Here is a 27,108-nt window from a genome sequence, read left to right as displayed (position 1 = left end):
GGTGCAAAGGATTCACAACAGATTGCGGGAATCATGGCAATATTTTAATCGACAATTATGCAGTGTTCAACAACACACATGACACCCAGTGATGTAGCTGTCGCACGCCGACACATTAAGTTCACCCGCAGAGTAACGATGTGCATGAATGCTACAAATGCACTTGAAGGTGACTAGGTGAATTGCACAACGAAGTACATGTTTACGGAGAAAGTTGGACATAAAGTGCAGTGCTTCAGAAAGTATATCTACAGCCGTATTCTCGCTACAGCCGGAGCCATGCTCCAAGAGCGTCGGCAGTTTCCTGCACGCGTGGCGAAGTCGTGCCCAATGAGTACTGAAAGCTACAGAAATGAGAATAGAATAGCACGATATAGAATGAGCAGGGTGTGACCCACTAATTAGGCTTACTACGCAAGACGAGGAAGCCTTCGATGTACGAAGCGTATCTTTCTCACCATGCGCCATCTGGCAACCCTTATTGCACGAACCGTAGCGCCATTCCAACGGTTGAATATCACTTCAGCCGAAAAGACAATGGACAGCACAATGCCAGCTGCCCACAGTAAAAAAAAGTGGCCGTAAATCGCTCACGCTTAGTGCTTCCTGTTCTAGTCCCCGTTGCAACTTGCCGTTGTCATGTTGCTGCGACACTCTGAGCATTTCCAAGTTGCGTTCCCTTACATATAATACGGACTCTACACCCTGAGCAACAATCTTGCGAGGACTGTGAAGGTACGGGGAAGTAATAGTCGTCACTGGACCAACGTTCATGGTTTCCATGACTTCTTCAACCTTTATGTAGCCAGTTTGCAGGAGTTCATTGTGCAGGTAAACAATGTTTTCAAAGTTATAACCTGGTATTAAGTACGTATCCTTCCCGTCAGTTCCCCGCTTAATCGACCCATCTGCGTTGAGGCAAACGCATCCAGTCTCGATTGGAGGTGAGGGTTCCTCGCATGTGTTATTTTTCTGCAACGTGCATCCTCTGTAGCCTTGTTTGAAAAATACGTCCTGATCGAATTTCTCGATTTCTTTTTCCATCAGCATGTATCTTAAGTACGACGTTAGCAATCCTTGAAAACTAGTTGATACAACCATCCCGACAATGACCCAAAATCCAAAAATTATTCGTAAAGGTAGATGTTTGAGAAAGACCGTTGTATCCACTAGCCGGTTTCACGTCAGTTCAGGCAGGGAGTCCCATCGACCTCTTGGATTTTCACTATTTTTTTATATTTAGAAGCTCATCGTACATGATGACCAACGGCGGTAAAATGAATAATTTCTACGGAATAGTTTTCGCGCAAAAAAAAATCCAGAAAATCCGGCCCTGAATTCGAGTGTTTCAGTTTTGCCGTATTTGCACGCGTATATCTCCCGAGTCTTAAAAGATACTGCAGTGAATTTTTTTACGCTTTAGTATGCCTACAGGCCAGCAGTCCGAGCGCAAATTTTGGCACGCAGGAGCAATGCTCTGTGATATAAAAAATGGTGAACACCCTCTCTCGTGCGGTTTTGTTCCAACTTCGACGCGTGATTTCTCTGACTGTAGATATTTCTCGTTACCCTATTTGGTATCACTTCACTCAGCTTTCAATGCTCTCTCATCTGGTATATATATCGTGCGTATACCCCTACAGGTATCTGCTGAAACAGGCAAATGTTAACGTATGTTTCGAAAAAACAAGGGTTTTGAGCGTCCGTTTCTCGAAAAGGCCCCTTTTTATTTCATTTATATTTTGCCAGGACACGGCCCGATGTTAGACCTTTCATCTTTCGTAAAAAATTTCTGCTTCAAAAGACGTACACTGGCGATTAGCCCGTTAAAACGCGGCCCTATACTGCGTGCGTACTTGTCGGAGCCCGGCTGCCTGTACCGCGGGATGGCGGGCCTCCTGTCGATGTCGTGCAAGAAAGGAAGAACTTTCTGTAATCAAAAGTGGTAGTTTATGTCGATATATTTACAAGACTGCAAAAAAGCAGCATTTTGCGATGACAGCGACACATGATTTCACTCACTTTCTATGAAAACGTCACTCTTCTGCACTCACTGTCCACGGTACTAGCTTTTCTCGGCCTAGACTTTCCGGTGTCTTGCTTTGTCACGCATGCGAACGCTGTATGCCGCTTTGATGCTGTATAGGTTTACCCATTGCTTTTTCTTTTGCATTCTAAAAGAAGCCACGTCCTCAGCCCGTACATGGAGTAACTGGACGCGCGTTAGGTGTTTTGGCAAGCACGTTATCATACCTTGTGACACAAAGATGACGTCTTGCTCGAGTGAACGCAAGCTAGGTGTCGTGGCATGGTGCTTGATTCCTGTCACAGAGATCCTGTGAGCCGATCCTGCCACACGCACTTTTGTCGTGACCTGTTCTCGAACAGCCATCCCAAGCAGCACAATGTACTGAAAGTCGAGTGCAATAGGGGTGGACGGTATGTGTCTTATCGATGTTCCTTAGTTTCACGAGTCTGTTCAAGGCCTTCCACCTACCCATCCACCCCTACTGCACCTGACTTAATGTACATTTTGCATGTCGCGCTCGCAAAAGTAGATTTGGAGAGCTCATAGAGCCTATGCCGATTTTTAAACTGGCTCGCCGCTCCATCTGACACGTAAATCATTAGCTGGAAGAGGAACATTCTGGTCAAGACATTCTTCAATAGCTATGGAAGCTAACAGTGACTGTGCTGAATCGTGACAGAAGTCTTCGCTCACCACACCAAAACTGTGCGTTTCCGTGCCAGCTGTTACCACACATGTGAATATGGAAAGCTGTTTTCCGCAGTGGCATGCTTGTATTTCGCTAGGCATGGCTACTGTCCAGTTTTGAGCGACATCTAAGTGCATTAGGTGCGTCTCCCGTATGGCTCTGCTCTGAACGTATCTAATGTAACTATGCCAAATGCGAGAACCGGCCCACTTCCCTAGTTCTAAGACGAAATGTACTGCTGCAAGTTCAGCAGAGAACACGCATTTTGTGCTAAAACCCATCTGCATAACTTAAAAATATCGTAAAATGAAGCAAATCAAGTTTGCGGGAACCCTGGAGAAAGCAATTCCTAACTCGACATTTATTTGTACAGTGTTGGTATCACCGTGTACGGAGCTTGCAAGAGTGAGGTTTTACCATCGCTGACCATTAAGTTTGACCTAGTCTTTGAAATACGGCTTCACGGCAACGTAGGATTTCATTCTGATGCTTTGTTGGAAATCACTAACTCCCAGAAGTGAATTATTTCTTCCGCAGGAAAAGTCAAAAGTTTGCCGACAAATAGCTCAGGTAAGGCTAAGGCCAGACAACCTTGCTCAAACAAAGGGAGCATCGACACGGGGCCCTCCATCCCGCGGTACAGGCAGCCGGGCTCCGACAAGTACGCACGCAGTATAGGGCCGCGTTTTAACGGGCTAATCGCCAGTGTACGTCTTTTGAAGCAGAAATTTTTTTACGAAAGATAAAAAGTCTAACATCGGGCCGTGTCCTGGCAAAATATAAATGAAATAAAAAGGGGCCTTTTCGAGAAACAGACGCTCAGAATCCTTGTTTTTTCGAAATATACCTTAATATTTGCCTGTTTCGGCAGATACCTGTAGGGGGTATAGGCACGATATATATACCAGATGAAAGAGCATTAAAATCTGAGTGAAGTGATACCAAATAGGGTAGCGAGCAATATCTACAGTCAGAGAAATCACGTGTCGAAGTTTGAACAAAACCGCACGAGAGAGCATGTTCGCCATTTTTTATATCACATAGCGTTGCTCCAGCGCGCCAAAATTTGCGCTCGGACTGCGGGCCTGTAGGCATATTAAAAATAATAAAAATAATAATAAAAAGCATAAGAAATTTCACTGCAGTATATTTTAAGACTCGGGAGATGCACGCGTGCAAACACGGCAAAACTGAAACACTCGATGAAACACTGGATTTTCTTGCGCAAAAACTATTCCGTAGAAATTATTCATTTTACCGCCGTTGGTCATCATGTACGAGGAGCTTCTAAATATATATTTAAAAAAAACGGAAATCCAAGAGGTCGATGGGACCTCCCTGCCTGAACTGACGTGAAACCGGCCCACTGTGCCTTGTCCCACAAGGGTTCTGATAAGTTATCCAGCGACATCCACAAAGTGTGATTTCCTACCACGCTTTATGTGAAGGTAACAGGCACTGATAGGCGCAGACGCGATAAATGAATACAGCGGAGATATCCACACTTGCCAGCTGAACGGAATGAACAGAACCATTTCCTTGGGCAATTGTTCCGGTTGCTTAGGACAAAACGAAAAACCCACTGAATCAAAATATCCCGCGAACGCAATCTTCTCCTTGCTGTCAAAGGGCGAATGGATGTCTTGTCCTGAAATACCGTTGCCTTTGTACGCAATCGCTAAGGCTTCAGTCAAGAATTTGTGAATGTCACTTTTTCTGCAGTCAAGCTCAAGCACAGTGATTTTTATGTTGCAGTGTGCGCATTACCGTCTTCACATTCGGATGTCTGCATCGGATGTCTCTCCTCGTTGGATCAGCGGTTCCTGGTAGATGATATAGATCCAATGTGTCGTGTCGGAAATCCTCGAAAAAGTCGAGCATCAAGAAATCGTTCAAAGTGCAAATTATGTGGAAAATTCGTCCCTCAAGCATCGCGAGTTCCCAGTTCCTTCACGAAGAAGGAATAAAGAACCCCATATCTGTCCACATAGTAATAGGAACGTTAATGTTTCGAAGCAACATGACCATATGCTGAGAGTAAGTGTCGACACACCCAATCGATACTGTGATGTCCACTGGCCTGTTTGCTGGAAAACACTAATAAGCTGATGAAGAACGTCAGATGCCACCAAGTCTTCCATAGAACGAAACGTCATAGGACATGCTGTTATGTGGAATAGGCATGCAATTGCAATTGTTGAAATACGCATCCTGAAGATGGCTCGTGGAACTGATTGTATCAACTCCGCTAAGCTCCTCCCAGTCTGGTTCTGTACCTGGATATGCGTACCCATTTCTCCTGGAGCGGTATTATTTCCGCATTACACAAAACTGGGACGCCGGTCGATTTTAATCTGCAAAATTGTGCGAGGCGTCTTGAGTTTGTCTCAAGTTCGCGCGCGCTATCCAAGTAGAGCTGGACATTCAATTCAGTCGGTGCGGGCACGTCAACATCAACAGAGAAGTAAGTAATCAGCTAATATATATAGTTTAGAAGAAGGCAAAAATGCTGGAGGTATACGATAATGTAATTTTGCAAAAAGGCGAAAGGATCGACTGAACGCGCGTATTCTTTGTATAGAGGTAGATGATATGCGTCGTTGACAGGCAATATCGCGCACGATGCTTGCTTTAAGCTAATAAAATTCCATTCTCGGCTTGACTGAGATGGCGCTTTTTACCAGATCTGCCCCTGCTAGATGCTTCGCTTAATGCGAATGTTACATGGCATTGTGTAACATCCACAATACCCAGGAAACGTGCAACCGAACATTTTGCTCTTGGTGTGGGATGTTTGAAATGTTTGACATCTTTTTATTCATCGGTGGAAGCTAAACACTATGAAATCTGCCCGTACTAATCACATTGTAAATCACGTCCCCCGCCCGTGCGTCCTGGTGCGATTTGTGAAAAATAGTGTCGCTGCGGCCACGTTTTCAGACTGCGTGCTCGGGACATTCAATGAAAACGATTTGCACATTTGCTTAACACAATCAATGCCTTTTGGAGCTACTGGCTGCACAGGCGTCTCACTGAATACCATTTTCAAAGCAGCATAGATTTTTGCTACGAATTACTTTGACTCGATCACCAAAACTAGACACTGATCCACACCATCGCCTTTGGAAATATCTGTGGCATTTATGGATTCTTCTATGAACCTTGCATCGTGCTTGGCAGGGGAGGATTCAGAATAGTTTCGTAATAGTAAATATAAATACAGGGTGTCCCAGCTAAGTGTATACAGATTTTTTAAAAAAATATCTAACACTTTTTCCAATATGAAATCAATTGCAATATAGCATATACTGAAGGGCACTCCCTAGGAGGGCATTAGCAAAGTCCAAAGGCAATGTCGTAATTAACTTTCATTAATTAACTTGTTAATTATAAAAGCTACAAAGTTGTCCCAGTGAGAACATCTGTTCCTTTCGGTCACCTGATATCGTAGCTGTTTCCAGAACAAAAATCCCTTCGATGGATCGCCCGCAAAAAATTCGTGAAGGAACGCCATTTTTTTTTCTTTATTTTGTTCATTGCGCTTCTTAGAAGACGCGTCTTTCCTTCATCCCCAATGTGAGAGGGAGAAAGAGCACACTATCGGCTCTCGCGTCCTGGAAAAAGATTAAAAGAAAACAGAACATGCAACCCAAGATAAAGCCAGTTCTGATAGAGTCACCAGATACATTTGTTGTTGTTTTGTTTCCGCAAGTTAAAGCTCGTCTTCGACGCATGAGGCGGCACTGTGCTCCTTCCCCCTCTCACGTTGGGGATGAAGGAAATACGCGTCTGCGAAGATGCGCGACGAACAAAATAAAGAAAAAAATGGCGTTCCTTCACTAATTTTTTGCGGGCGATCTATGGAACGGATTTTTGTTCTAAAAACGGCTACGATATCAGGTAACCGAAAGGAACAGATGTTCTCATTGGGACAGCTTTGTAGCTTTTATAATTAACAAATTAATTAATGAAAGTTAATTAAGACATTGCCTTTGGACTTTGCTAATGCCCTCCTAGGGAGTGCCCTTCAGCATATGCTATATTGCAATTGATTTCATCTTGGAAAAAGTGTTATATATTTAAAAAAAAACTGTATACACTTAGCTGGGACACCCTGTATATTGAAGCATGAAATATTAAACTAATACATATTAATACATATCAAGTGTATCTGTAATTCTGTGACAAAACTTTCACGTCGCTTGAGGCTGAATTACAACTCCAATGTAGTCTTGCACTGTCGGCACGATCCGCATAAAATAAAGGCTACAACTAGGTCTGCTACTAAACCAAGCGAACAGGGAAGAATACTGCTAAGGCGTGCGTGTTTAATTAATTATCTATGCGACAGTTTTCATAAACACTTTTGTGTCAGTGGGTAATGATCCGGTGTTCGGTTTTCGCGAGGTATAATTGTCCTCTCCTGTAAGTTTCACGACGCAGTCTGTGGCTAGTTTTAGTTTTTACTTTTCCGATGTCATTATAACTGTTTCTGATGTCATTACCAGTTTCCGCGGGTGACGTCACAAGGCCGGTGTGGGCAAAACAAATTAACAGAGAGTCCGGGACAATGAGAATAATGTGACACAGTTTGCCAGAAATTACCATTCGACAACACCTGAATCAATCTGCAATTACATACGGCAGTCAGGTGTCGCGTTCGTGTGATTGCCCACACAACAATGGCGTCTTCTGTTTCTAAACGGAAAGAGGCCTGTAGGCAGAGAGTCGAACCGAAACGTTTAACGGTCCGGTTCGGGTTTAGGTTCGGCGATAAGGGTTCGGATCTGGTTCAGGTCCAGAAGGCAATTACAATGGTTCAAACCGGTTCTATCCAAACGGTTCGGTTCCCGAACCGGTTCAGGAACGACGGGTGCGAATGAAGCACAACAGGCAGGTTAAAAGAAGCTTCTGTGCGTGTGTGTTACAGTGTTTGAAGTGGGCAGGAAAGCGTCAGTGGTCATGCAGGATTTTCAAAGAGTTTGTGCGACATGAAAGACAAGATTAGTAGAGGTTACAAGAAGAGCATACCCATGAATTACTGGTTTGGGGTGACTTTCCCCGCACGTAGCTCAAGCCGCGGGGTTGTTAGCGGAATCTCACCAGGAATGTCTGTCAACCAAGCCTGCTACCTTTGCCTAAGTCATTTAAGTAATTGAAATTATTCGTTACCAGTCAGGAGCGCGAATACACGTTAATCAAATAACGACGCTTCATGGTATGTTGTTGGATTGGAATGGTGCGATCGTGAGCTCGGGGACTTTATGTGTAAAGGGCACGTTATTGTGTCAGCACTGACCGCCGCCGTGCTCGGCGTTAGCGTGAAGTGTCTGTGTAACAAAGACAAAGCAAGTGCAAACAGAGAGTTCGACTCATTTTAGACCCACTGGCGAGTTTTAGATACTGTGTCAGTGTGGTCGTTTTTGCTTCTTTTATTCTAAATCCACGAAGAAAACCAACTTGGCATGTTCTTTTCAATCTGACCAGCATGAGCATCGCCGGTGCTTTACTTTCTAGTACCCTAGGCAAACTTAAGGCTTTAAACGGAATGACAGTAACTTCACCTCCTGAGCAGCCATCGTCCCGAATGACTGCGTTTTTTCAACACGCCCCGGCTTTCAACAAGCCAAGAGAGAACGACGCCACACAAGATTATAGTTGGTGAGGAGGTGAACTTACCGCCGTTCCGTTTCATTAAGTGTGGCTAGCGTATAAGGGGCTTATGTAAGTTCACACGCGCACACGTTGGGAATTATGCTGCAGCGTTGTATGCACGAATACGTGCTAGAGCTGAGCTCAGGTAGTTTGCTTTCGCAATGCCTTATGTGCAAGAGAACAGAAGAAGAAAAAGGAAAAAAAAAACGAAGGGGAGAATATTTGAAAGACCGAAGCTCGCACAGCCGACGACATATACGTCGGTTGGTCCGCGTATTGGTATTTATATATAGGATGCCTGCGATAACGGTAGAGATGATCTCGAAGACGTAGCGCTGTCAAAGAAAAACTGGCAGGTTTTTGTTGCAAACGGACTGATCTTGAAATGCAGTGCCAGGACACCCTGTGTACAGCTGACTCTGACTAGTATATTATTATAATATGTCACTTAGCGACCACTACCCAAAACTGTCCCTAATGTCCTGTTGACCTTTAATTATTATATTTCCTTCAATTCTTTCATGCGTATGTCTTATACATTAGCAGTCCTGGCAGTTTTCAGTTACTATCTGTTGCTATTTCGTGACTCGAGAAGATCCAAATCATTGTTGCAGGGCACGACTTTTTCGGCAAGAAAGACGATGTCTACGAAGCTAATAAATGAAGAAAAAATACGAAAAATGGTGTTGGTGTTCATGCACAACATCCAAAGTTTCGCACATAATTCCGTGTGAACCGTTATTTGAACCGGAAACCGGTATTTTTTACCGGTTTAGCTCCGGGTCAGCTCCAAGATGGCGTCGACTCTTTCGGTTCGGTTCAGTTCCGGTTCGGCCAAAAATAACGGTTAATAACGGTTTTCGGTTCGGGTTCGGTTCGACTCTCTGCCTGTAGGCTCGAGAGTACTACAGCCCCCTCTACGGGCTTTTGAGATTTGAGAATACGACGTGTATTCTCAAATCGTTGTCCGCCTGTTTTTCACAAGATTGCGGGTTCAAGTCCGTCCGAGAAGGGCGGCAGCCCGGTGGAAGGGTGCAGGTTGCTCAGACCACGACCTATTAGATTATAACGACCATGTCACAATCAGCAAACCCTATGAGGTGCCTGTCCGCACGATCCGCCAGGGGCGCTACTGACGCGCCCTGGCAGACTGGCGCACGATTGGACGATGGAAATTTGAATTCTGAACTCGCAGAAGCGTATGTACGACAACCGTAGCAGACGACAGCGATAGCTCCTATGAAAACGCGTAGAATGATGATAATAATCAACCTCACAATTAAACATCTGTGGAAGTCCACAGCTTGTACAGAAATACTAAGGTAAGCTGAAGTACAAAGTATTGTAGAAGTTGAGGAAGCAATAACAAGGACGATCAGAAGCGCCACCGCTGCCTTCCAAAAATGCGGCGCATGGGAGGGGTGCGCCTAACGTGGTCGTTATAATCTAGTAGGTCGTGGCTCAGACCCGCCGTCTTCCGCGAGGAGCGATCAATGTGGTGTGCTCTACAACGAGATTTCGCGCACGTTAGAAAACCTTCAGGTGGGCAAAATTAATCACGGAGCCACAACTGTGGCCTCGCTCATGATCACAGTTAATGTAAAGCCCCGAACTGGTCTTAATATTATTACCTTTAATAGTGCGCTCACGTTTTAGCCGCATTGCCACATGCGAAATTATTCATCATGCTTTTCAGCAATATTCTATCCTGACTGCCTCAAAGTAGCGCGGGTTGTTCCCATAAAAAAATAATTAAAGAACAAAAAAACGTCAGGAAACTCTACTCGAATATAATAGACGAGGTCATTTAGGGACAATTGCTCCCGCGTGGGGGTGATCGCGTCATTCGAAGGGAGAGACACTCGTTGAGCAGAGGACGTTTCCGCGGGACTGCGTGTTTTCCGAGAAAATTTCATCAGCTACCGTTTTAACGTTTTAGTTCAGGTTCAGAGCGGAAAGAATTAATTCTCGTACGTGTTCATGATCTGAGTCGGCACATTTCAGTTCAGTCAACGTAAATTGATAGATCTGCCGTGTAATTGCAACGTCTTCGTCTTTATCTTATCTTGTTTCTCGTCTTTTTTTCTGGAACGCAAAACTGCAAATTTGCTCTCCCTTACACAGTCAGTGAAGGTCGGGAAAGGAATTAGGGCATTTTCTGAGACAATCAGGCAAACCTGTGATATAATATAAGGCAATGACGCTTTCGGAAGTCATTGCGTCAGCGCGAAATTTTCCAAACGCGTGATTTTCTTGTTTTACTCGTAACAGTTTTTTGTAACTTGAACAGAGGAAAAAGCTATTTGAGCGCAGTCAGATTAGTCTCCACAAGAAGCGCTTATTTTATTAATCTGAGAATCTCTGGTGGTATGAGTGCGCGGGATACACCTGCTGTAAATCTTATGGCTCCATCGTTTTCGCTGAATAAATAAACTTATTTTGATGTCGTGGAGTACCCCGCACAAGGTGGCAATAATTATACTATAATACGAGGGGTGTTCAAGTCAAACATATTTACTTTCTCACCGTTTATTAATATGTCATTAATTTCACATGGTTAGCTTTCCGTGATATTTCTTATTGCTTTCCATGCCATGGCGAAATTTTTGACATCACTAAGTATATTTTTAAAATAAGCTGACTTGGCTGTCTTGACCGCCGCTGGTACGCTGTTACGGAAATATTTGAATTCCTTTAGGGCATCAATGTCTCTTGACTGTCTTGTAGAGCTGTTTTTTTAGATGTTAAGGGGGAATCACTTCTGCGCAAGACAATAGAGAACGCACAGCGCCCCGAAACGGCGTAAAATATCGTCAAAACAGAAGCACTGGCGTGTTCTCCTTGCTTTGCCCTTATCAATAACACATTTTGTAGAATTCCAGGATTATCCGTTGATTTGTATTGACCCCGAATTGCCAAATATTTTAGTGTGTGACACTCTATCGAGATGGCAGCACAAGTTGGAGATGCACCAAACTTTAATGTATTAAAAATCAACGGCTCAACCTCGTCCTTTAAAAACTACGTCATTGACTAGAGAAAAGCTAAGAGAACATGCCAGTACCAATCTTAAGACGATAGTTTAGCGCGTGTCTTGTGCGAACGAAAATCACCCATAGATTTCCGAAGAACTGATTCCGCCCTAAGCCCAGCAATTCAGGTGTGGCCAAGGGCTTGCGTATGCGGCGCTTGAATTTGCGTAAGCGTATTGGAAAACTCGTATCGTAGGCATGCTGAAACTTGGGAAGGAAAGCACAATAACCTTCATTTACACAGTGCTGCATGAACACTGGGCTCCAGTCAATGTGTTCGATATCATTCCGAAACCCTTTAAGAGTTTCTTCAGTGATCAGCAGTAGTATAGAGCCGTTACGCACAACGACATCCTTTTTCTAATCCAGTTCTAGGAATTTCTAATCCACCACCCATTTCTAATCCAAGTCAAGCCAGGTCTAATCCAGGCTCCACCACTTCATGGTGATCCATCCAATTTCTATGTGATTGGCTACCCTTCATTGCCACATTTGCTCACTCGCTCATAAACACCAAAATTATCTATTCTATTCAATTCTAAGTTGGTTCACGGGCTTTCAAATCGCTCTTTTTTCTAATCCATTTCAAGGAATTTCTAATCTACCAGCCAATTCTAATCCAGGTCAAGCCACTTCTAAGTCCTCTGGTTGGTTGGTCACAGCTCCACCCCTTCATCCATCTAATTTCTATGTGATTGGCTACCATTAATTGCCACAACATGTGCTCACTCGCTCGTAGACACCAAAATGACCTATTCTATTCAATTCTAAGTCATAGGCTTCTAAATCGCTCACCTGTCTATTGGTCCGGGGGTGGTCACTTCCATTCATTTCTAAAACCTAGTGATTGTCCTATTGGCTGCCTCTCATACATGCTCGATAGACTCATTTGTCATTTCCACTCTCTAGTTACTCGGCCACAGTCTTTCAACTGCATATTGCTTCATAATTTCAACCGCAGCATAGACAACCGCTCATTGATCAATTCCATTCATTTCTGGGCCAGCTCACAGGCCCCCCAAATTGCATATTGGCTTGGGATGCTTTCTAGTTAAGCCAGGACAACGCTTCGGGACAGTAGGGACGTAGAAAAACACGGGAAATAGTTTTCAATGTTTATTGAGTACATCATGGCAGGCTCAGAGAGATTGTAGTTCTCTCTGGGGCACTTCCAGGCACACTGGACATTTCCATTAACATCCATGGCGTTTTTCGCATAAGTACCATGTGGATCACCCAGGCGTTCGTCCTTCTCCATCCACGGCTCAGTCCCAGACCGCACACGAGAACAGCATGTCACAGAAGTATCAGTTCTCTTCCTGCACATCTTCTGGAGCAAAAAAAGAATGTTATGAGCTTCACTATTTACATCATCCATTTAAACTTACCATATTCACAGCTTCCGTAAGGGTAGGATTCGATGTCATTGCAGAGGTATCGCTTGTCGTCATATGCCATCAGACTTCTTTTGACATTTCTGATGGTGTACATGCACTGTTTCTTTCCAACTATTGACACTTGCTCATTCGATACGCTCGTGTGATTGAACAAGGTATCGTGGTATGTCTCATGGAGGAGGTGCTTGCGTACAATATTTTTCTTTACCCCTTTAGCTCTTGCAATTTGCTTTTCTCCAGCTAGTTTGATAGAGTACATTTTAGCTTTCAAGCATATTACTTCTTTGATAGGTACACTACCAGTTTCGCTTTTGAATGCCCCAAGTCTTCCACGATTCTTTTCACTGTACAGTGGATGATCCCGATCAAAGGAAGACAAATCTAAGTGGTCGTCGGCGATCGCTCGTAACTGATCTTCGTAGTCCTTGCAGAATAGGCCAAGGATCAGAGAATCCGTGTCAAAGTAACAGGTAATCACCGGACAAGTGAGCTTGCTCAGCAAGGTTTCATAGTAGAATGAGTACATGGTTAATTTACCGAGTTCTAAAATCGTAAACCCAATCTGGAGTGGGAAATCGCATCGCACTTTTCTTTTGCGCATTTCGTACATGACACAATCTGGGGACAAAATTTCCATCCTCACGCATTCTGCCCGACTCCCGAGGCGACTCGCCGGCTCCTCATCGAAGGCTACTCGAATGTCCCGCATGTTAAATTTATTTAAAAGCATTCTCCCGAATACCGCATTATTTGAGAGTTTATAGAAATTTTTTTCGAACGTTGTGCTCGAGGCAACGCGCCTGGCAACATTGTCCTCAATATAGGGTCGCAGGAATGGTGCCTGGCGAAATTTTAGGATTCGGTGAATTTTTGTCACCCTCATGCCCAATCTACAGTAGAGTGCGAGCACTGCGTAATGAACGACGTACTCGACCTTGTCCTTGCACGTGAGCAGCAGCTTTTTGCTGTTAGCTGGCTGATACATTAATTCTTCGAGAAGCCCTCGCTGGAATGGCGAAAGCCATTCCTCCGGGACCACCGCCTTCTCGGGAGCCAGGGGGAAGTATCGCGTTAGAGCGTGGATAGATTTTGGATACTCCAAGTCGCACACATACACGTACCCCACATCAGAATCCGTGGGGTGACGCATAAAATCCACGGAGCTAAAATCCTCGACCCATTCGAAATCACCGACGGGGAGGTGCTTTATCATACTAAATCCATAAAGATTGTTGCAATCTATGTATGATATGTACACCTCCTCTTTATCGGGATCATAGCCACTACACAGAGGGTTGTTAGCCTGCAAATGACGCCTGCTCGCCTGACAGAGCCCACCTCTAACGCCTGATTCGATGGTTCTGTACATGTCCTCTTCGGTGATCAATTCCAATTTTGCCTGCGTGTAATTTAGGGCGCATTGCCACGAATATGATGCCAGAGAAACACAATGAAGCAATTCCAATCCGCGCGTGCTGTAGCACAGACGTCGGAAGTGCTGCATCACGTCTGCATGTAATATGGCATCCGTTTTCAGGTACAAAGCATTATAATCCCTCAAATTTGAGCACCCAAAATGTTCAAATACGAGCAATGCATACTGGTAGTCCTCCTCACTTATATCCTCCCCCGTGAGATCGTTTCGAAAGAAGGATTTTTCTGGCAAGGTCAATTCATCGTAAACTGCGAAAGAACTGACATAGCCGTACGGGAATACACCTTTACGAAGTAAAATTTCGTAGTCCTTTCCAAATACCTGCTTCAAGCATTGGAATGCCTCGGCTCCCCCCATGGATTTGACGGTTTCCACGAGGTCCCCCAATGACGAATTTAGGTACTGCATGGTATCTCTGAAGATGAAGGTACCAATTTCAAACGAACGAATTTTTTCCATGGAGCTGGCCACAATGAATGGAGGTCGCTTCCACCCGAGAACGTGAAATTCCCGTAACAGTCCAGCCAGATCATAAGACAAATTGTGGACCATGATCGGCAATTTTTCTCTGGTAGTGCACGCGACGTTACAGGGGTTGCACAGTGTCGTGATATAATTTGTCTCACCAGCAGTACAATGCTTCGAATGATCATGATGCCGGACACGAGGTAGGTCTTTCGCGAATTCCCGTTTACAATATGCACAGTGGGTAGCAGCTCTGTGCTTGGCCTGTTGTTCATCGCTCAACACCATTGCAGCGGGGCAGGCGTTCAAGGCAATCATTTCATCACGCATTTCCATGAGTGCCTTCACACACTGCTTTGCCGCATCTTCCCCATGGTGTGTTCTAATGCGCATCACCTTTGAGTCATGGGTACGCACGAGCACAGCACAGAAGCTAGAGGTAATGTGACGTTGCATGCCAACACCACTGGGTGCGAGTACGCTCTCAGTGTCCAAGGCAACGACATAGTTGTACTGTTGCATGTACTGTATTTAGTAAACTCTACAAAATTTTTTCCCGGCTCGCAAAATTCCAACAGGATTTCGTTTATGTCCGTGCAAAGGCGTCGATGTTTCGCCATGCTCTCTTCCTTCACGAAAGAGCGTGTGCAGCGTTCGCATACAAAATGGTTACTTCTTGTTGTCAACAAGCGTTCGAGGGACTTTATTCCAAAAAAATGCTCATCAACCTCCAAAAGATGAATTTTCTTTTCGAATTCCGGTTTTGCGGGTCGCGACACGTGCACTCCCTGATCGACATAGGCGTAAACATACACGGATATCTCGTTTTGGACTTCAAATTCATCCAGATCAGAGAATGAAACAGGGAAGCGGCTTGGCCACCAGTAATCTGCTGCATAATTTTCACATTTTTTCCACGAATTCCTTTCCTGTGGATGCAGGAGAGCGAGTGTATTGTATTTAAAACATTCACCCTCCTTGCGTGCTGGTAAATGGATATTCATTAACACGTTCCTGCGTTTAGCCAAATTTGTGGGAAGTACCCCATCGCATCCAAACTTTTTAGTTCTCACAGCGGAAATACACATTTGAACTTTTTGGACGTCGGTGGATACAAACCCACTACACTCACGCTGGTAATTTTCAATGCGCCCGGTGGACTCCTGAATCACGTCCATCAAAGTATTTGCAATAGCTCCGTCGCTGTGGACTTCGCGAGCAAGCGCCATAAAATGAGCTATGTGTGCAGTTATATCCCCTCGATTTTCTTTCATCATTAGAACGTCAGAACAAATGCAAAGTCTAAAGGGTATTCTTTGCGCTCGCAAAATAGCAATTATATTGTGGAGGTGGTTCATTAAATATTGTCGCAAGTCCTCTACTCCCTGATGGTGAACAGATGCCAATAGCACAAACGCTTTGACGGTACCTCGAAATGCGCTATCAGTTTGAAAGAAAGGCAGGAAGGAAATGTCCACATAGGGATGTGATCGCTCGACGTGAGCATGCAATGTGCCAGGTGAAATGTCTGGAGAAGATGGTGAATTCTCTTCCAATGGCTCATCATCACCGATATCATGAGGATCAAAAAAGCAGAACACGCATCTAGGCACTGAAAAAAAAAAAGAAGCAACACTAAGAAAACGTGCGCCACAGAGCGTGGATGAAAAATACTTACTTTTGAAGCGAGCTCCGCACACTCCCGAAGCGATGCGAAAACTGCTGCCTCTTTACACATCCTCTCCACTTATATAGCCGCGACCTCGCTGCATGCCCCAACATGCACGGGTGCGAGGAGTCGTCATAGCCTAAAAATAACTTGCTCTGCATGTTCAAGGTCGCAGCTTGCCCTTGGCTTCACGTAATGCTCCGTCCGCCTACACCATTGCCGCACCTGAGCGCAAAGTTCGCTATCATCACGTGTCATTCCGATATGCAAGTTGCTTCCATGAGCAGACGCACAACCATCCCTTTTTGTTCACAGTGGCTGTGGAATTTCAATAATATTACTTAAATGAAACAAGTTGCAGTGAAATGCAGATTCATCTCAGACAGGAATTTCTACCCTCAGCGTTAAACCCTCAGATACCATCATTTCTGCTCAAATGGCAAAATAGCTATGACTACAAAAATTAAACACATGCTAACAAACTGCCATCAACTGACAAAACACCCATTTCTGCTGTCAGATAATTATTGCATAATGCTACATGCACAGCCGCATCGTCGTAAAGAAACCACAAGACAAGGGTACACAAATTCACTTAAGCGGTGAGGGAAAAGGCTTAAGACCTCAGGAATAATCGCAGAGTCACCACACATCGCTACGCGTCTAGCACAAGATAACAACAAGATACTAATGGCGGGTAAAATCGTAACACTGCTAAACAAGCCCCAACATGCCATGATGACGTCACAAACCGGGAAAAAAGCACACACGCGCGCGCACACAGCAGCTCAGGAATGCACAAGGAGAGGTGCTTTATTGGAATTTCTACTCCTGGCTCAGACTGCTCAAATACCCATAACTGCACGATTAAGCACTGCTTACTTCATCGAGCACCCAACAAAATCTAACAAACAAACAAACAAAAACAAACAAACCCACTTTCCATGATAGAACACTATTCAGCTTTACCAAGTGATTTTCTTCTGCTTTAGCAGTGAAAGAAGAAAAGAGCCATGAAAAATTACACGTACTTTTGCTTGAATAGCTATAACTGCAAAAAAAAAGAAAAGAAGAAAAAGCGAAGCACATGCTAATAAACGGGGGAAAAGGCACTCATTTCTGCTATCAGATGATTATTGCATAATGCTACATACACAGTCGCGTTGTCCCTGTGTAAAGAAAGCACAGGACAAGGGTACACAAATCGAATTGCGAAAATCACTTCTACTCGCGCGGCATAATACGATATACGCTGATTTTTTTTTTACGGGCGAAAATTGCAATAAGAAGCCACTGCTACGCAAGTGCAACAACCCTTATTTTTAAACCAACATTTCATGCAATACCACATAAATTTATCACTCGAGTCACACGAAAAGGCGTACACAATGTACTTACTGGTTAAGTGGGGTCACAGTTGCACACACACACACACACACAACACACAGACACAACGAGCGACAGTGAAAAATAAGAAATTACACGCACTTCTGCACGAATAGCAAAGTGTCAAGCATGACAAAACACATTTTCTACCACCAGAAAATTATTAAACAGAATAATACAATATTCGCAAAAACTAAGCTTGTATGGCAAACACACAACCTGAGGAACACACCCATTCACATCTGCTTTCTGAATTTGTTATACAGGCGTGAGCGATTCGATAAGAATATAAAGCACGCTGCTTGGAGAAAGCATATTTCATGTGCAGCTCAATCTACTCTATTGAAAATGCGATAAACCTTATTTTTCAAACAAACAAAAAACAAATCACAGTCGGCATAATATACGGCAATATCGGCAATATCACTGAAGTCAAACACATTGAACTTACTTGTCAAGTGGGGTCCCAGTTGCACAAACGCGCACGCACACTCACACATTTTTAGTGCCTCACAACGAGCAAAAACCCGAGGTCTATTCACAGCCACATAAATTCATATTATTCCTCACGTCAATAATTATCCAACCATCGTCAAAACGGGGAACACGCATATGCCAATGCGAAACAATAGGCCTTCCCGCCGGATGTAATACGATATCGCCAGTCGACCGTCCCGAAGCAGAAAAGAAACACAGCATCTCAGGAATGCATGTTGCCTATACATCCAAGAACAGCGTGCAGCAATTATAATACAGAATAGGATTCATTTCTTTGTACTTTTGTTTGCTTGCATATAAATATTTCACAAGAAATATTACAGAGTGTAAAAGGAGAACTGCATTCGCTACGCCCTGTAGCTCTTATCATTTTTAAACAAACCAGTTTTCATATGTTCATAACCTAACTACCATTCACTAAATAGGGGAGTCACTAACGATTCAAATAAGATAAAATATCATTCCATCATCATTGATTGCAAACTTCACGCAAGAATAAGCACCTGCTGCGCGTCGTATTTTTCTTATAAGAAACACCAAATAGACTCAATCTCGCCGCGTTAAACACCAACAGCAACGAAGACTAGGCAATTTTGTATTTATTTTTGTCGTTTCCAGCAGCTCATTACTTTGTGCGAGTCATCAAAAATTAAAAATTTCTGATCTGCTGCTGTTAAAGTGATAAAACAGTGTGCCCGCACGGGGAAACGATAACGGAGCGCGCGTCATTGCGTCAAGCGTGTCCTAACTGCGTGAATGGGCCCGCATGCGGCTCGCGTGGGGAGCGGTTCAGGCGCAGTGTTTTATCACTTTAACAGCAGCAGATCAGAATTTTTTTATTTTTGATGACTCGCACAAAGTAATGAGCTGCTGGAAACGACAAAAATAAATACAAAATTGCCTAGTCTTCGTTGCTGTTGGTGTTTAACGCGGCGAGATTGAGTCTATTTGGTGTTTCTTATAAGAAAAATACGACGCGCAGCAGGTGCTTATTCTTGCGTGAAGTTTGCAATCAATGATGATGGAATGATATTTTATCTTATTTGAATCGTTAGTGACTCCCCTATTTAGTGAATGGTAGTGTGGTTATGAACATATGAAAACTGGTTTGTTTAAAAATGATAAGAGCTACAGGGTGTAGCGAATGCAGTTCTCCTTTTACACTCTGTAATATTTCTTGTGAAATATTTATATGCAAGCAAACAAAAGTACAAAGAAATGAATCCTATTCTGTATTATAATTGCTGCACGCTGTTCTTGGATGTATAGGCAACATGCATTCCTGAGATGCTGTGTTTCTTTTCTGCTTCGGGACGGTCGACTGGCGATATCGTATTACATCCGGCGGGAAGGCCTATTGTTTCGCATTGGCATATGCGTGTTCCCCGTTTTGACGATGGTTGGATAATTATTGACGTGAGGAATAATATGAATTTATGTGGCTGTGAATAGACCTTGGGTTTTTGCTCGTTGTGAGGCACTAAAAATGTGTGAGTGTGCGTGCGCGTTTGTGCAACTGGGACCCCACTTGACAAGTAAGTTCAATGTGTTTGACTTCATTGATATTGCCGATATTGCCGTATATTATGCCGACTGTGATTTGTTTTTTGTTTGTTTGAAAAATAAGGTTTATCGCATTTTCAATAGAGTAGATTGAGCTGCACATGAAATATGCTTTCTCCAAGCAGCGTGCTTTATATTCTTATCGAATCGCTCACGCCTGTATAACAAATTCAGAAAGCAGATGTGAATGGGTGTGTTCCTCAGGTTGTGTGTTTGCCATACAAGCTTAGTTTTTGCGAATATTGTATTATTCTGTTTAATAATTTTCTGGTGGTAGAAAATGTGTTTTGTCATGCTTGACACTTTGCTATTCGTGCAGAAGTGCGTGTAATTTCTTATTTTTCACTGCCGGTCGTTGTGTCTGTGTTGTGTGTTTGTGTGTGTGTGTGCAACTGTGACCCCACTTAACCAGTAAGTACATTGTGTACGCCTTTTCGTGTGACTCGAGTGATAAATTTATGTGGTATTGCATGAAATGTTGGTTTAAAAATAAGGGTTGTTGCACTTGCGTAGCAGTGGCTTCTTATTGCAATTTTCGCCCGTAAAAAAAAAAATCAGCGTATATCGTATTATGCTGCGCGAGTAGAAGTGATTTTCCCAATTCGATTTGTGTACCCTTGTCCTGTGGCAGGTATTTGGAAAGGACTACGAAATTTTACTTCGTAAAGGTGTATTCCCGTACAGCTATGTCAGTTCTTTCGCAGTTTACGATGAATTGACCTTGCCAGAGAAATCCTTCTTTCGAAACGATCTCACGGGAGAGGATATAAGTGAGGAGGACTACCAGTATGCATTGCTCGTATTTGAACATTTTGGGTGCTCAAATTTGAGGGATTATAATGCATTGTACCTGAAAACGGATGCCATATTACATGCAGACGTGATGCAGCACTTCCGACGTCTGTGCTACAGCGCGCGCGGATTGAATTGCTTCATTGTGTTTCTCTGGCATCATATTCGTGGCAATGCGCCCTAAATTACACGCAGGCAAAATTGGAATTGATCACCGAAGAGGACATGTACAGAACCATCGAATCAGGCATTAGAGGTGGGCTCTGTCAGGCGAGCAGGCGTCATTTGCAGGCTAACAACCCTCTGTGTAGTGGCTATGATCCCGATAAAGAGGAGGTGTGCATATCATACATAGATTGCAACAATCTTTATGGATTTAGTATGATAAAGCACCTCCCCGTCGGTGATTTCGAATGGGTCGAGGATTTTAGCTCCGTAGATTTTATGCGTCACCCCACGGATTCTGATGTGGGGTACGTGTATGTGTGCGACTTGGAGTATCCAAAATCTATCCACGCTCTAACGCGATACTTCCCCCTGGCTCCCGAGAAGGCGGTGGTCCCGGAGGAATGGCTTTCGCCATTCCAGCGAGGGCTTCTCGAAGAATTAATGTATCAGCCAGCTAACAGCAAAAAGCTGCTGCTCACGTGCAAGGACAAGGTCGAGTACGTCGTTCATTACGCACTGCTCGCACTCTACTGTAGATTGGGCATGAGGGTGACAAAAATTCACCGAATCCTAAAATTTCGCTGAAATGACAGAAGAAGGGACTGTAGCGAGAAATGCTCGTATCATGAGTTTCCTGCGGATCAGGCATGCACCATTCCTGCGTCCCTATATTGAGGACAATGTTACCAGGCGCGTTGCCTCGAGCACAACGTTCGAAAAAAATTTCTATAAACTCTCAAATAATGCGGTATTCGGGAGAACGCTTTTAGATAAATTTAACATGCGGGACATTCGAGTAGCCTTCGATGAGGAGACGGCGAGTCGCCTCGGGAGTCGGGCAGAATGCGTGAGGATGGAAATTTTGTCCCCGGATTGTGTCATGTACGAAATGCGCAAAAGAAAAGTGCGATGCGATTTCCCGCTCCAGGTTGGGTTTACAATTTTAGAACTCAGTAAATTAACCATGTACTGATTCTACTATGAAACCTTGCTGAGCAAGCTCACTTGTCCGGTGATTACCTGTTATTTTGACACGGATTCTCTGATCCTTGGCCTATTCTGCAAGGACTACGAAGATCAGTTACGAGCGATCGCCGACGACCACTTAGATTTGTCTTCCTTTGATCGGGAGCATCCACTGTACAGTGAAAAGAATCGTGGAAGACTTGGGGCATTCAAAAGCGAAACTGGCAGTGTACCTATCAAAGAAGTAATATGCTTGAAAGCTAAAATGTACTCTATCAAACTAGCTGGAGAAAAGCAAATTGCAAGAGCTAAAGGGGTAAAGAAAAATATTGTACGCAAGCACCTCCTCCATGAGACATACTACGATACTTTGTTCAATCACACGAGCGTATCGAATGAGCAAGTGTCAATAGTTGGAAAGAAACAGTGCATGTACACCATAAGAAATGTCAAAAGAAGTCTGATGGCATATGACGACAAGCGATACCTCTGCAATGACATCGAATCCTACCCTTACGGAAGTTGTGAATATGGTAAGTTTAAATGGATGATGTAAATAGTGAAGCTCATAACATTCTTTTTTCGCTCCAGAAGATGTGCAGGAAGAGAACTGATACTTCTGTGACATGCTGTTCTCGCGTGCGGTCTGGGACTGAGCCGTGGATGGAGAAGGACGAACGCCTGGGTGATCCACATGGTACTTATGCGAAAAACGCCATGGATGTTAATGGAAATGTCCAGTGTGCCTGGAAGTGCCCCAGAGAGAACTACAATCTCTCTGAGACTGCCATGATGTACTCAATAAACATTGAAAACTATTTCCCGTGTTTTTCTACGTCCCTACTGTCCCGAAGCGTTGTCCTGGCTTAACTAGAAAGCATCCCAAGCCAATATTCAATTTGGGGGGCCTGTGAGCTGGCCCAGAAATGAATGGAATTGATCAATGAGCGGTTGTCTATGCTGCGGTTGAAATTATGAAGCAATATGCAGTTGAAAGACTGTGGCCGAGTAACTAGAGAGTGGAAATGACAAATGAGTCTATCGAGCATGTATGAGAGGCAGCCAATAGGACAATCACTAGGTTTTAGAAATGAATGGAAGTGACCACCCCCGGACCAATAGACACCCTGTTGAAAAAACTCATATAACTTTCTATGTGTAAAGAAATGAGCAATATGTGTAAAGAAATGAGCAATATGTGAAAGGCAATGAGCAATATGTGAAAGGCAATGAGCAATATGTGAAAGGCAATGAGCAGTATGAGCAGCGCTATGGGCAGTATGAGCAATGGTATGAACCGCACGGCAAGGCCAACGACGCGCTATGTGCGCAGATATAAGCAATACGAGAAAAGCAATGAGCAGTATGAGCAACGTTATGCGCAGTATGAGCTGCATTTCGAGTAGTATGAGAAAGATATGAGCAGTATGAGCAGTATGAAAAAGGTTGACCGTTTAGTTAACCAATTATTCACCTAGAAGTGCTGGCGCCACAGCGTCTGGTGATGGTCTTTCAAGAGACGCTCGTCACAGTCGGAGGGCCGTAACGGTCGCAGCTCCATTTCCTTTCGTCCGATTCTGTTCAAATTTTAGGTGCATATTTCCCGTTCCGATCGTGTCCTACATTCTCTTTGGCTCCTGGATTCTCATCCAAGCCGTTGCGAGTGCCATCTCAGTGCTTGGACGCTTACTTGCTTATTCTACCCTGCTTCTCGGAGCCGTCTGGACGTATTTCGCTCCGCTCTGCGTGGGACTCACATTTTCGTCGCCGTCTCCATGCTGTGACAGTGTCTTTGTACCGTTTCAGTGATCACTGAAGATGTTTTGTGTGTGTACCTTAGAATCAAACTACAGAAGCCGTGGCAGGTGTGTGCGCATTACAGGTACGTTGCAGTCCCGTTTTTCCGTTATCGCCCTTTATGTCTGTCGGGTTAGCTGTCTGCAACTACCATATTCGTGCTTTTTTTTACTTTTTGTGGAAAGCCGGTTCGCTGATAGCCTTTGCATGTGTGTATAGAGTGTTTAAAATAAAGTCGTGCACCAGGGCATACCGAAATCGCACGTTAGCATGCAAAAAAAAATGTGTATTTGGATGCCCCAAAGTGAAGCAAGCCACGAACACTCTGTGTCAGTAACCCGTTGCTGCGCGAACAAGTACAGGTCCCGACAAAAGTTTACGGAACACTGGAGTGGTGTATATAGTCATCTGAGCGACATGGTTGCGGCAAACAGGAGCAGATAGACTTACAAACAGGTGACCGGGAACTCGACGCACCTCCCAGTAAGTGTGTCCACTCCCGTTCGCCACTAAGGTGTCGCTGAGATCAAGAAATACGTCGCTCTGGTGTTCCGTAAACTTTTGTCGGGAACTGTACATGCACTCAGTTTTGCAACCACAACGCAAACATACTCAGATGTTTCAGAACCGCGTTCATTGGACATCACCAGCATTAGAGGAAGGTTACGTTAAATTTTAATCGGCAAAATGACCTCGTGCGTTATTCCGACTGACTAAATACAACTTAATGCTTTGAAGGTGTGATCTACGCGTTGGGATGAGAAACAGGCCCCAGTCATGTTCAGTTCAGCATAAACCCATACGGCTGTATAAGTTGTGGGAACTGGAATACTTGTAGGCGCAGAAATTTAGCGCAGTTCTAATTTTGTTCGTTCTTTTCAACAGATACCTTCGTCAAATATGCAGAAAACGGTAAACTATCGACATCAAAGGTGCCTGTACAGAAACGAAAAAAGCTCATCAAAAGCATTTGGCAAGCTTTCTGAGGAACCTAAGTCGCGCCAGTACCTGAATAAACCGGTATTTTGTAATCACGTGTTGTCATTTTAGCCTAATCACGCCATGTTGCACGGTTGTTCAGACGGTTGTGCATTCATGTACATGAATACGCTGTATGAGAGTGCTCATATAGCTCATACGCTGTTTGAGAGAGTGCTCATATAGTTCATACATGCTCATATAGCTCATACATGCTCATATAGCTCATACATGCTCGTATAGCTCATATGATTGCTCATACAATAAACACATATATGAGCCTCATATGATTGCTCATACAGATGGCTGTATGGTTTTTTTCGACAGGGCAGGTGAGCGATTTGGAAGCCTATGACTTAAGATTGAATAGAATAGATCATTTTGGTGTCTACGAGCGAGTGAGCAGATGTTGTGGCAATTAATGGTAGCCAATCACATAGAAATTAGATGGATGAAGTGGTGGAGCTGTGACCAACCAACCAGAGGACTTAGAAGTGGCTTGACCTGGATTAGAATTGGCTGGTGGATTAGAAATTCCTTGAAATTGATTAGAAAAAAGAGCGATTTGAAAGCCTATGAACCAACTTAGAATTGAATAGAATAGATAATTTTGGTGTCTATGAGCGAGTGAGCAAATGTGGCAATGAGGGGTAGCCAATCACATAGAAATTGGATGGATCACCATGAAGTGGTGGAGCCTGGATTAGACCTGGCTTGACTTGGATTAGAAATGGGTGGTGGATTAGAAATTCCTAGAACTGGATTAGAAAAAGGATGTCATTGTGCGTAACGGCTCTGTACTACTATCAGCTGTGACGTACAGTGTAGTGATTATTTTTCATGTTTTCATCCTACATTAATAAAAGTGTATATCGGGAGATGATCGCTGATGTCGCAAGACAAAACACCGCCACCAGTGACACTACGTTCGTCCTTATCAGTCACAAAAATGTCAGGCATTGTGGATGAGCTCTCTGTAGTTCGTGCAGGCACATTAACAACATTGGAAAAGCCGTAGGCTTCAATTAACGAGGTTATTTCTGTAGAAGCGGTCGAGTCACTACGTATGGATTGATGTTTACATCCTCTCCCAGGTATAGTGTGTATCGGTTATCTGATAGTTTTTCGATGAACCTAATAAACTCTGAAACATTTCCAGAAGGAGGGTGGTAAACAACTCCAAAGACACGGATATCAATCTTTATACACAACATATCGAAATCTCGTGGGGTACATGAGAACTCCGGTATTTGCTCATAATTACAACCGTTCTTTATAACTTGAAGTGACCCCCTCCTCCTCTTCTATCGTTTCTGTTAAGTCAGTAACCCTGCTAGCCTGGTACAACAAATGTGTCATCCGCAAAAAGCCATGTTTCAGATAACATCGTGACACCAAATTTTGAATTCAAACGTTTCAAGAAATAACATTATGTCATCAGTGTTACTCGCAATTGAACGAGGATGTTAAAAAAACACACAGTGAGCTACAATGCTTGATCACACATTCAGGAAGTGAGTACATGGTGACATACATGTTGCACATTTATCCAGAGATTTCAAGCACATCATCAGCATGGTAGGCGGCTGGGCTCATCTCACTTTTACGAATATACACTTTTCCATTTTCAACTCAGAGGAAAGCTAGTTTCGACTCTTTCCGTTTTGCAATGACAAGGCCCAGGACACGCTTTAAAACCCGGCATAAGTGTTCATATACTGAAACCACTTTTGTTGCCATGCATTCTAAAGCCGGAGGTTGTGATGCGCCTTTTATTGCACTTGTGCAGAACTGCATCACGAGTTTGTGTATGCTTAAACTGCACAATGATGTTCGCTACATTCGAGTTGGGGGTGGGGCACAGAATGCGTAATATCAATCTGTTCCACAAGTGCAGGTACATGAATGATACTCTCAAGTCTTTCTGCTTATTTGGTGGTACGCCTTTGAGATTTCGATATTCCGGTTTTGCATGTATTGCTCGCATTCAGTGAGATTCTTATCTGTTGCCTTCACAGCTCGTTTAAGCCGAGCATTTTCATTATGGGGCGTGTCATTTTTTTTTTTTTTTGCTCTGCAAGTAGTTCTATGAATTGTCTGCTCATATCATCGAAATTTCACTCATTTCCTTTCTATAGTGTCTTTCTAGAGCATCTTGCACTTCTCTGAACCCACTCTTCATTGCACGTTTAAGGTCATTTCCCTGGTAAAGTCTTTCGCCATTTCACAGCAATGTCAGCAACGGCAAGAGTGAGAGAAAGAAAAATCCAACTATATTCTCACCTTTAGAAGTGCAACTGTTAAGAGTCACGCTGTGCACAACAATCACTCTGCCACTACTGACACCGAGTGTGGCACTTGAAGATAGCGATGAGCTTTTAAGGCGGTGAACGGTGTTGACGACAGCGCCGTCTGGGCGATCTCCGTGCGTAGCTTTGTCGATAGCGCGTAGGACTGATGTGTGTCGGTAGTCTTGATCGTAGTCTGGTAGCTAGAAGTACAACTTTTAAGATTCACGCTGTGCACAAGAATTACTCTGCCACTCCTGACACCGAGTGTCAGCAGTACAGCATTCAGTAATTACAACCCC

The 27,108-nt window shown here is 43.8% G+C and overlaps 1 protein-coding gene across 1 annotated transcript; it reads right to left on the bottom strand.

Annotated features, from left to right (window-relative positions):
* Positions 1-12,548: 12,548 nt before the first annotated feature.
* On the bottom strand, positions 12,549-26,847 carry LOC135375678 (uncharacterized). Its single transcript, XM_064608340.1, has 4 exons — positions 26,802-26,847; positions 16,380-16,595; positions 12,793-16,313; positions 12,549-12,734 (listed from the first exon to the last, which is right to left on the bottom strand). Exons 3-4 carry the CDS (start codon positions 15,221-15,223, stop codon positions 12,712-12,714), a joined length of 2,454 nt encoding a protein of 817 aa, XP_064464410.1. The 5' UTR covers positions 15,224-16,313; positions 16,380-16,595; positions 26,802-26,847; the 3' UTR covers positions 12,549-12,711.
* Positions 26,848-27,108: the final 261 nt, after the last annotated feature.

The sequence above is a fragment of the Ornithodoros turicata genome, chromosome 1, assembly GCF_037126465.1.
Source record: "Ornithodoros turicata isolate Travis chromosome 1, ASM3712646v1, whole genome shotgun sequence".
NCBI lineage: Eukaryota > Metazoa > Arthropoda > Arachnida > Ixodida > Argasidae > Ornithodoros > Ornithodoros turicata.
The sequence above is the reverse complement of the archived record's forward strand: the minus strand, read 5'-3'. Positions and strand labels throughout refer to the sequence as shown.

What these genes read in the sequence shown, in the direction of transcription:
- LOC135375678 (XM_064608340.1), bottom strand. Translation starts at nt 15,223, where the DNA reads ATGCAACAGTACAACTATGTCGTTGCCTTGGACACTGAGAGCGTACTC. An exon ending in TTACGGAAGCTGTGAATATG is followed by an intron (nt 12,735 to 12,792) that starts GTAAGTTTAAAT and finishes TTTTTGCTCCAG; the next exon opens with AAGATGTGCAGGAAGAGAAC.